The sequence below is a fragment of the Acinonyx jubatus genome, chromosome E4 (assembly GCF_027475565.1).
Source record: "Acinonyx jubatus isolate Ajub_Pintada_27869175 chromosome E4, VMU_Ajub_asm_v1.0, whole genome shotgun sequence".
In the NCBI taxonomy this organism is placed as follows: Eukaryota; Metazoa; Chordata; class Mammalia; order Carnivora; family Felidae; genus Acinonyx; species Acinonyx jubatus.
In genome coordinates this window covers 28048099-28059408 of record NC_069395.1, presented here as the reverse complement: position 1 = coordinate 28059408, position 11310 = coordinate 28048099, and the positions used below count along the sequence as shown (strand labels likewise).

Here is an 11310-nt window from a genome sequence, read left to right as displayed (position 1 = left end):
GGGCTGCCTGCATGCAACGTACACTCGGTGGGTGGAAATCCGCACCCCTTTCTTTGGTGGCCTGGCATGGCTCCTCAGTGAAAAGACCCCTCTTCGTTGCCTACCACTTTTCTCTCTCCATACCTTTCACGGCCTGATCCCTTTGGGGACAACGCCTCACTGCCCTCCTCCAGGAAACAGGGTGACAAGGACAGACTCTGAATTCCAGTTCTGGGGCTGCACCCCCCCCCCCCCCCCCAGCCGTAAGACCTTGAACAAATCACTTCCCTCTTGGGTCTCAGTGTGGAAAATGTGGTAGAGGGTTGGGGGCCTATGGGAACTCTTAAGGTTGCTTGCATAGGGCCTCCTCCAAGTCCCATGTGACCGGGTGGCTGACCCTGCAGGCAAGAGGGTCCCCAACCCACAAGTGTAGGCCCTGGGGACATCACATCCTTCCAAACAAGTGCAAGTGCGGGTCCCTGACATGCTCTCTCCGCTCATTCTCTTAGGGTTTCTTTGCCTTTTTTTTTTCTTTTTCTTTTTTTTTTTTTCCTTTCCTGGATGAAATTCCTGCCAGCTCCGAAGGAAGGAGGGAAGGGGAGCGAGCCGCAGCGCCGAAAGTTTCCTTGACTCCTCCTCCGCCTGTGTCTCCCTCCCTTGCCAAGCCCAGCCTGTGAAACTGAATAACGAAGATCACTCAACAATGCCTGCCCCTCTCTGACTGCACCGACCCGCGCTCCCCGCCGCTGCCGCCGACACCCAGCAGAGCCCGCGGGGCGGTCCCCACCGACGGCGCTGCCCGCCGGCCCGGCCGCGGGCCCCAGAGGCGAGCAGCGGCTGCCACCGCGCCGGTGCGCTCGCCCGTCCGCCCGCCAGGTGCCTCGGCCGCCGGCCGCCGAGATGCCCAGCCCGACCGCACTCCGGGCGCTGTGGCTTTGCGCCGCGCTGTGCGCCTCCGCGCGCGCCGGCGGCGCCCCCCAGCCCGGCCCGGCGCCCGCCGCCTGCCCGGCTCCCTGCCACTGCCAGGAGGACGGCATCATGCTGTCTGCCGACTGCTCTGAGCTCGGGCTCTCCGCCGTGCCCGGGGATCTGGACCCCCTGACGGCTTACCTGTGAGTACTGGCCCGCACGTCCCTCCCTGCTCCTCCCTGGCCGCCCGCTAGCGCCGGCCTCGGTGTAGGGCACCTGCCAGGCTGGTGCCGGGAGGCGCGGGCATCCGGGGAGGGCTCTTCCCCTGACAAGTGGACTGCTGCGGGACTGGGGTGGGGCGCGGCTGTGGGAGGGGGCGAGTCAGACTGAAAATCAGGCTGGCCTGCCTTGGTGTCTCAGTGGCTCCCGTCTGGGGGTTCACTGTGGGAGCTCGGGCTTGGTGAGAGGTGGGTGTCTGGACCCTGGAGCTGGAGGGCCCCGGGGCTGGCCGGCCCTTCTCTTGCTCCTTTCGCCTCCAGCACGGCAGTGCCCAGGAAGGTGGCTGAGGACAAAGCTGACTGAATTGGTGGTGGAGGAGAGGGGAGGGGCTCCAGTGGGGTGCGGAGATCCTCCTCTCCTCTGCCCGGCAGGGAGAGCACGGCCGTCGTGGTGAGGCTGGGTGGCCTTGGTGGGGGGACCCCAGAAGCTGGGAGGGGGGCCTTGCTCACTCTTGGCTTCTCCAAAAGGGACCCTGTCAGCACCATCTCCCTCTGCTGAGGCCTCCTGGCTCCCCCAGGGGCCTCCCTGAAGTCATGTCCCAAGAGGCCGCGTTGGAGACACTAATTTGTGGGCAGGAGCCGAGGCTGAAAACCAGAGAACCATTTTTAGAGCTGAGTTGGGGTGAGATGGCGTGTGAAGGGGACCCTGTTGGGGGCAGCTGTCCTGAGGAAGGCTCAGAGGCTTCCCCTCAGAGCCTCAGGGCTGGGGGCACTCACTGCTCCCACCTGCGCAGGAGGAGGGTGTGAGAGCACATTCCAGACTACCTAACTCCACCTCCACCCCTGCTCTGGGGAAAGGAAACCTGCTCCCCCCCCCACCCCCCCAAGCCCCAGCCCTGTCCAGGCTCCTTCACCTTTTCTTAAGGAGTTCAGGTGGGAAAATCTGGGACCATCTGTCCCAGGCGTAGGCTGTGGGGCTCCAGGACCTGGGATCTCTGAGGAAGAGGGGGCTGGGCTAGTTTTCACAGGGGTCCAGCACGTGTTTGTTGAGCTCAGGGCGATCAGTTGTGGTGGTGTCCTGGCAGCATGTGGAGGGTCCGAATCGCAACCCTTCATGGGGCTCCCCTCCCAATCCTTCTGTCCTTAGTTGGATGTCCCTGTTCACTTGAAGAGACATAGGCTGGGGACCAGGGCAGGGAGTGAGAGGAGAAAATAGTGTCCATATTCCAGAAGGGCAAATTGAATCCTTCACAGCCCAGGGGGTGGAGGCAGGGGCAGATACTCTGAGGACTGGAGGGCTGTGAGGGTGTCCCTGCAGCTGCCAGAGGAGGACTGACAACCCCCATGCCTGCGACAGCTAGGGTGGCCCCACTTTTAGCCATTTTATATATTGGGGGTATATGACATTGTTTTATTTGAAGGCAGGATTCTGTGGCTAGAAAGAGTTTGGGAATGGCATCTGTAGAGTCTTTCTCTGGGGGTGGGGGGAGCAGAAGGAAGGTCCCTTTCCTGACTTGAAGGAGCCTTCTTCCAGAGATTGGTTGCTCCTTTCTCAGCACCTATCTTTCCAGATGGACCCTTTTTCTGGAAGAACTTGGGGAAGGAGAGGTACAATGTCATGGGCTCCAGAACATTGGAGGGAGGTGGTAGAAAACCATGTCCCCTGCCCTGGGTGGCAGAAGGATCCCATGTGGAAGGTGGATGAAGAGGTCTCTGCTGAGGGCAGCTGGCCTCAGGGGGGCTCAGGGGAGGAGCCTTCTTTTTTGCTTCTCAGGAGAGCAGTCTGGTCACAAATGCATTGAAAGTGAAGCAGGCATGAGGGTTGTCACTGAGAAGAGCAAAGACAGAGACATTGTGGGGCTCCTTTCCTTCTTAGCAATGATAGGAAATGCCCAACCTGGCCTTGCCTCAAGGAGCCCAACTCTAACCGAGGCTGGTGCAGATTTGCATTTGATGATGGAACCAGCAGTGCCTTTCTGTCTGGGCCCCCAAACCCTGGTTCCTTCCCAGTTCTGCCACCCACTGAGTCACTGAGCTCCTCTAAGCCTCGGGTTCGTCATTTGTATATGGAAGGAAGTGGGTGGGTAACAGAGAGGATTAAATGAGATAATATGCCTGTGTAAATTCCCCAGCTCTGTGCCTGACACACGGGGGTGGGGGTGGGGTTGTAGAAATAGTGGCTGTTATTATAATGCCTGCTGTTGGGTGGAGATGGATGCAAGCTCCCAGGATCCTTCACACGAGAGGGAAACTGAGTCCAGGGATGATGAGTATGGAACTCAAGGGAATGGTCTGTGGCAGGAAGAAAAGTGTGTGCTAGGGACTCAACTGTGGGTGCTAGTCTTGGTCAATGCTTGGTCGTTCTAGGGGCCTGGGATCCAACCAGTTGGTTGACAGTGGGGGTGGGGGGGGATGGGAGAGGAGTGGACACTTCAGTCTTCCTAACACTGGGTCAAGAAGGAGAAAAGTAAGCTTAAAACACCTGGTGTCCAGAGCAGGCCAGAGGGTTCTTGAAGATCCCTAGAAGGAGCCATAGGTTGAACCCTGGGAGGCACCAAGAAACTATGGGGTCCAGAAGATACCTGCGGGTCCTTGACCTGCCCTGGTAAAAAGTACTTCACATCTGTTTCCCCACCCTGGAAAGGTGAGAGTCTCTCCTTCTAGCCAGCTACCCTTCATGGTGCACACACCTCCACCTTCCTCCACCTTGGTTCTTGGGAACACTGGAACGTCTTCTTTGCACCCAGCTGCTATCCTTTGCTTTGACACCCAAGTCCAAAAATTATGACTCTTTTGGGGTCCGATGCCAGCCCTGTTTGATCAGGGTTGGGAGGACAGACTTCAAATACCCACGGTCTTTCAGGCATCTCTCATTAAAAAAAAAAAAAAAATCTCCTCCCGAACTGAGTCTCCATGAGCCTCACTGGAGTTTGGACCTTGTCCCTGGGTAGGGCCTGTTCTGGGAGCCCACCTGGAGGAGAGGGAGCTTTGGCATTCTAGTCTGATGGTGACGTGAAGACATGACGCCTCTTGCCATATTCCACCCCCCAGACACACAGTGAAGGGCGGGAGGGTCCGGACGGCAAATACTTGTCCCCGAGCGGGAGAATCTGAGTAGTTACACTGAGCTCCTCCTCTTGCTCCCAGAGTCGAGCGGTATCAGGAGCAGATGGTAGGCGAAAAACTGCCTTGGGAGATTGTAAAAGGTCCTACACTTGCGGTTACCCCTGAGTACCCCTAGCCATCTCTCACAATTCCTGCTCCCAGGGCTAAGGGAGGGGCTGCCCCTCCATGCAGCCTTAGTCAGACCCCTTATCAGCCTCTTGGGACTTCGCTCCCCTTAAGACTGCCCGTGTTAACCACTAAGCTTGTTTGAAAGGTCAGATGGTGTGTGTGTGTGTGTGTGTGTGTGTGTGTGTGTGTGTGTGAATTCTAGATAATCTCCATCCTCTTCATCACTGCCTGGGGAATGTCCATGACCAGATGGAGGCGGGCCGCTGGGGGAGGGCAGAGGGATTGAGAGCATGGGCATTGGCCTCAACAGACCAGGGGAAGAGTCATCACGAAGCTGTGTGAACCTGGACCAGTTGATCTGTGACTTAGTTTCCGCACCTGTAAGTGGAGGAACCTCATAGGGCTGCTGTGTGGATTCGCTGAAGTAATGTTTGTAAAGGGTTTGGCACAGTCTGTGGCTCGTGGGAAGGGCTCAATCAGTGTCAGCCAGTGTTGTTATTAGGGTGACCAGGGCCAAGAAGTGTTAGCCATGGAAGTCTTCCTGGAGGGGGAAGTCCTGGAGCTAACCTCGGGAGGAGAAGAGGAGCACTGTTCTGTTGAAGAGTGGAATGGTGTGCGCGCGCGCGCGTGTGTGTGTGTGTGTGTGTGTGTGTGTCCGTGAGAAGGAAGAGTGGCTGGCAAGGAGACAGAAGTCGCTATGCTGGGAACCCAGAGTAACTGTAGTTTTCTGCTGGCTGGTGCGGTGTTAGAGTGTCAGGGGCAGGAGGGGGGCAACGGGTGAAAGACCCCAGCCTACTCCCAACATGCCCAGATGGGCCTTGCAGGGCCTGTCACATGAGGACGCAGGGAAACGTGCAGCCTCAGTGGACAAGAACCGGCCTTAGGCAGCACGAACCCTGGGGGCGCAATGTGCCAGGTCTCATTTCTCACCTCCAAGGCTACCTTTCCTATGTGGGGACTTGGAGCCCGAAGGGAAACTAGAAAGTCCCCCTTTCTAGTAGATTCTAAGAGCCTGAGCTGTGCCCGCCTTTCTGAAACTTGGGATTTGGGAGTTCTAATCCTCAGTCCCTCAGTTGCCGTGATGCAAGCTCCCAGACCTTTCTGGACCTCAGTGTTGACACATTTCATTGAAAACCTAGAAGAGGAGAGGCAGGGAGAAATCAACTCTGAGCCTGCTCTCCTGATGCGGGAGGGAGAAAGCCCCCAGGGAGAGCTTGGCGGAGGTGGGCAGTAGGGGAAAGGGACAGAGGGAAGGTGGGGGGGTGCGGAATCTGGGCAGCACGGAGACCAGGGCAGAGAGGAGAAGGGTGAAGCAGGGGAGAGTGATTCCAGGAATGGGCTGCCAGCCTTGTTCCAAAGAGGAGCCTGAGGGGCCGGGCCCATCAGAGGGCAGTCCTGGGGGGGTCGCCGGAGGAGAGTGAGTGTGTGAAGAAGCCAACACCCCAGTTCAAAGGAAAGGCAGGAAACAACCCTAGGCAAAAGAAAAAGGAAACCTCTTTGCTCTGGCAGCAGCGGGCGCTGGGTGCGGCCGGGTGGGGCGGCTGGCAGAGGAGAAGAAGGCCTGGCTCCGAGCAGAGCTGGCCCCCAGCCCGCCCCCCCCCCCCCGCTCGGCCCCCCCGCCGTGTCGTGGGCCCTCAACCCTGATGGCCCCACACGTGCCGCAGCCCGCTTCCCACACTGACCCGTGCCCACCAGGCAGAGACACGCACAGGGCACAGGACAGGGTGCCACGTGGGGAGGCCCTGCCCGGGGACCGCGGGGCTCTGGCTCTGCGTGCGGGCTCCAGTCCCCGCCCCACCGTCTATGAGCCGCGCGTCTCTGGACAAGTCACTTAACCTCTCCACCGTTAGTTTCCTGCAATGATCAAATGAGGCAAATGATCTACTGAGGCCCAGAAAGAGAATCAGAGAGCCACCTGTGACAGGGTGGGGATTTAAGGTGCCAGCGTGATCTTCTTCAGCCCCATCAGGTGACCGGCCCACCTACCTTCCTGCCTCCCTCCCTCCCTCCCTCTCTTCTTCTGTACTAATAAAGTCCCCTCCCGCTGACCTGCAGGGAAAGGGGCCTTTCACAGAGCCTGGTCTGCTCTTGGGCTCCCAGCCCCGGGATGATGGAAGAAGTAGTCCTCACAGGGACCCCTGAGGAGATGCGCCCTGGCCTGGCACCTGGTGGGAGACTCTCCAGAGAGGAGAAGTCTAGGCTTCCAGATCACCCCCATCTGGAGAGTCCAACTTGTCCCCGGAAATGGAAGTTCCGTGAAATTAGAGCCTTCTCTGGTACGGCTTTAGGAAAGGAAGGGATTTCTGCCCTGGAACATGCCCTAAGGGACCGGTAAGGATTCTCCTCAGAGCTCTCAGCCCTAATGAGCTGTGTGACCTTAGGCTAGTAACTCGTTCTGTTGGGTGCAGGGCCAAGGACAAGGAGTCCTAGTGGCTGGGGCTTTGGGAAGGTACAAGAGACCGGGGGGTGGGGGAGAAATTTCCCACCCTCTTCCTCATATTGGGAGTGATTTCTTTCAGCCAAACTGAAATGGATGCATTGACTCAGGGGCTGTCAGAATTGTGGGAGCCCCTTCGTGCTAAGTAGTCCCTTGCTTAAAAAAGGGGGTGGTCCCTGATTTCTAACGACAGTTCATGTCTTTCCTCCCGCCCTTCAGACATGGGAGAACAGGTCTCAGGAGGAGAAAAACACCCAAGAGGCCAAACTTGGGCAGGGAGCAGAGTTATTTTGGAAGCAGCAGAAGGACATGGTGGGGGGAGAGCTACGGGGTTGGCAGTGCGCCCCCCGGAGCCATGCCAGAGCAGGCCACGGGCGGGCTGGCAGCGGGCAGGTGGGGGCTGGGCCCGGCTGCTCAGCGACAGGGCACCTCCAGAGCTGAGGTTTTCTTTGTGCCACTGTCTTCTTTCTCCTCCAGAGCCACTAGGAAGTCCTGTCTTTTGAATTCCCCGGGACCTGGGCCCCCTCTGATTAATTGGGTGAGATACAGAATCTAAGGCTGAGGCCAGGGAAACATAAAACCTGTGCCCGGTTTTATGCCTCTCCTGTCTGCTGGTGGGGATGCCTTCACAGCTGATGTTTTCATTCCCTGGACTGTAACTTTTCTTCTAGGAAGAAACCAGATTGTCAGGAAGGTCATTCTTGGGGCCCAGACAGACATATCTAGAAATTGCCATTGTGCCGGTGTCCCTGCCTCCACTGATAATGGTAACAGATGGCACGTACCGCGTTTATTTGAGCACTCCCCCGGCATCATCTCATGGAAACGCTGGGAGAGAGGTACTGGTGTTAGCCCCATCTTATGGATGGAGAGACTGAGGCTTTTAGATGTTAAGGGTCCGGCCTGAGGCCACCAGCCAGTGATTGCTGGTACCAGGATTTCAACCCAGGCAGTCTTTGCCCTGACCACTGTAGTGCCCTGCCTCTCAGGGGGTCAGAGCTGGGGGCTTCTGAGCCCTGAGGGGATGGGCAAGACTCTGGGCATGTTAAACTTGCAGGCTGAGCCGTCCCTCAGCCTATTCCAGCCTATTTCCAGCCTATTCCAGCCTATTTCCAGTTTCTTGTGTTTCTCAAGTGGCAGTGGCTTCGTTCCCCTCTTATTGGCCAGCAGTGTCTTGGGGAGCTCCTCTCTGGGGCTGCTTGAAGGGAAGATGTTGGGTCCTCTGTGAAGCAGTCAGGGTGGGGATAGAGATGTGACGGCAGACGGGGTAAGTTGGCTCACTGTACCAGATGGTCATGGGGCGCGTCCCCCAAGGACCAACAGTGAGGTCAAGAGCACTTCCAGGACAGGGAAGACTGGGCTGGCCAGGGGAGGCCCTGGAGAGGGAGGAGAGGCCCATCCTGAGTCCTGCAGAACCGGGGGATTCAGCCGGAGGGTGGGACAGGGAAGGCTCTCCAGGAGAAGGGAAAGCATGGGCCTCGAACACAGAACACTGTGGCTTCTGTTCCTTGATCACGACAGCCTTTTCTGTCTCACTCCTCAAGGCAGGATATTCCAGAGCAGGGCTCTCAGCCTTTTTCTCCTTGGGCCACACTTACACACACACACACACACACACACACACACACACACACACACACACACACTCTCTCACTCACAACTGATTCAAGGTGTTTAGCAGCTGGGATAAATCAACTAGTCTGCTCCCAGCCAAAGGCATCTAGCCAACCCCAGGCAGCATCTGGCCCCCCAGGGGCCGATACCCTCTCGACACACCTGGAAACACTGCTGTGGAGGAAGAAGCTCGTGTTTGCAGCCTGACTGCACAGGTTCAAATCGCATCTCCAGCACTAACTGGAGCACTAACTCCAGCTGGATGGCCCTGCCTGATTGATTCTTCACTTTCCTGAGCCTCCACTTCTTAGCTTCGACATGGGCGTAAGAACACAAGCTCTTTGAAAGATGTTCCTAATCTGGCAGCGTGCTCAGCACACAGCAGATGCCCAATACGTGGGAGCTGTTGTTATTACCCACTCTGATCTCTCTGGGGAGAAGCACCTGGCAGGAGAAACTGAGGCAGGCACAAGGTGGCTCTGCGTCTCACCTAGGCACCTCTGTCAACCTAGGGCTTTGCTGGGAATGAGGCGCAGAGGGTTGGTTCTAGAACACAGTTCTCTGCATCCTCTCCTCCAGTGTACCCTCCCCTTTGCCCTTGGAGGTGCTGGAGGAGGTGGAGCGTCCCTGAGAGTGTCCAGACAGGCGGATGGGAGGAGGGTGCTGAGTGCCTTCCATTACACTGGTGTCAGGGATTTGGACACGGTCCCTAGGCTCAAAGCCAAAGCAGTGAGACCACTGAAGGGGGCGAGGGCAGCAGCGGTTGTGCACAGGAGGTGCCATCACCGCTCCCATCTATCACCCCAGCCCAGTACATTGCTGGGGTCACCACAGGGCAGGGAGGGGGTGCTTGTTTAAGTGGTCTACGGAGGACCAAGAATGTCGAGGTTTATTCCACTTCCCCGTATGATTTGCAAGCCTGAATTGTCCCCCGACCTGAGTTACCATTGACTCCTGGGAAACGGGCCAAAGGCAGCAGCCGCTAAGGGGCTTTTAACACCTCCTGTAGGAAGGAAGCCTTCCCAGGTTGACCCAGCCTAAGGATTCTTTTCCCCAGGTCTCTGGGTCTCTTGCAATTTGCTTCATGTTCCTTTGCATAGAAGACTGTGCAGGGCAGTGGGGATATCTCTGTGGGTAGAGTGCGTTTAAGCCCCGTCTAAGCACTGTTGCCAAGGAGCACTGTTCCAATTCGGATGATACCCTCACCCCAGCTCATGTTGAGGTCTCCCTGTCCCTTTTGTTAATGGTCAGTGATAATGCCACTCAAACTGTCAAGCTGTGTGGGGAGCAAACATTCATTTGTTCGCTTAGCGGACGTGGGCTGTCTGCTGTCTGAGAGAGCGCCCTGCTGAAGGCTTCCTCCTGCATCCACCCTGTGGGGCTGGTGTCCTCCTTCCTCCCCTTTCAGACAGGGAGCCAGAGAGGGGGGGGGAGGGGGGGACACCCAGTTAAGAGATAGAGCCAAGGTTGGAGGTAGGCTTGGGGGCTCCAAAGCCCATGCTCTTTCCTCTGCCCTGGGGGCTCGGAGGAGGAGATAAGACAGGCACACGGATAACTGTGACACATTTCAGGGAGTGAGGCGTGCACCAGGCAGGTCCAGATAAGGAACAGCGGGGCAAGCGCACGGAAGAAGGAAAACTCATGCCTAACTGATGCCATCGACGCAGAAACCCCTGGAGGGGCAGTTGTGCAAGAGAAAAACCACAGGGGTGGGCGTTAAAAGCCCTAGATTGACGCTCATTTGCAAAACAGAATAATCATCTCTCCCTGATGAAGTGGTTGTATTAAGCAAGGTCCTGCCTGGAAGAGTGCTTAGCGCATAGAGGATGTTATTTCCCCTGCTGTGAAAATATCAAGTAGGACTGCATAGTTGTGTGTGTTTATGGGGTGTGTGTGTCCTTCTGTCTGTCCACCTGACAAAGGCTGTCTGCCTCATAAGATTCAGGGCGCCTGAGGGCAGGAGCCATGTCTCTTTGCATTAGAAGTTGGAGCTCCTAGGGGAAGAGGGGCCATACCTCAGGCTGCAGACAGGGAGCTTCCAGAAGGGCAGGATCTGTGCTCCTGGTTCCCTTCCTCTTAGGACCACATCACAACTCTCTTGTTCAAATGCCAGCGCACACACACTCACACACACACACACACACACACACACACACACACACACACTCTAGTACCGGCCCCTACCTGCAGGGGGCACTCTGAACAGGGCCACAAACAATACAGGAATATGCATTCAGTCTTTCTCCCTCCCCCTTAGCTCCAGATCTGGGGCAGCCCAGGGGCGGGGGTGTCTGAGGATGGGGAGGTGGATCGAGTGTCCAGGGATTGCGAAGATTGAGGCAGGAAGGGGCCGTAAACGAATCCCTTGCCTTTGTGGTGGACAGAGCCGATTAGGAGGCTGGGAGGAGACAAGAAAGGAAGGGGACTATTGTCTCCGACAAAAGCAAGAGAGAACGAGAATTGGGACAGGGCCTGGGCTGCCCGCCCTCACTTACCTGGGGGCAGACCCAGGAGAGTCTGGAGCCAGGAGCCAGCTCGTTTCTCAGCCCAGACTGGACCCCAGCTCTCCCAAACACCAGCCTTGCACTTGTGAGCTGGGTGACTAGGGCGAACCCCCTAAACCAAGGCCCGCTTTACAGACATGCCTCCTCTTCAGTCACACAGGCCCTTGTCTGGGTTCACGCTTCGCTGCCACCACCATACAATTCGTAATAATTTTGTAACTAGCAGCCCTGCATTTTTATTTTGCCCTGGGTCCTGTAAACTGTTCCACGCTGACCCTCTCTGAGCCTCCTATTTCTAGTGTGTAGGATGAGGAATCTCTTAACCAGCCTCTCTTTCCAAGTGGTCATGAAGTCAAATGAGACCCCTTCTCTGTGCTCTGCACTATGATCCCTAACATGCCAGATACAGGTCTTC

At 57.0% G+C, this 11310-nt stretch overlaps 1 protein-coding gene across 1 annotated transcript in view; it reads left to right on the top strand.

The window, feature by feature from the left end:
• Window positions 1-537: 537 nt before the first annotated feature.
• The window catches only part of LGR6 (leucine rich repeat containing G protein-coupled receptor 6), a 120748-nt gene continuing 109975 nt past the window's right edge, over window positions 538-11310 (top strand). Inside the window, exon 1 of the mRNA XM_027074699.2 lies at window positions 538-1091. Coding sequence (XP_026930500.1) covers window positions 880-1091 — 212 coding nt within the window. The 5' untranslated portion in view covers window positions 538-879. The remainder of the gene's footprint in view (window positions 1092-11310) is intronic.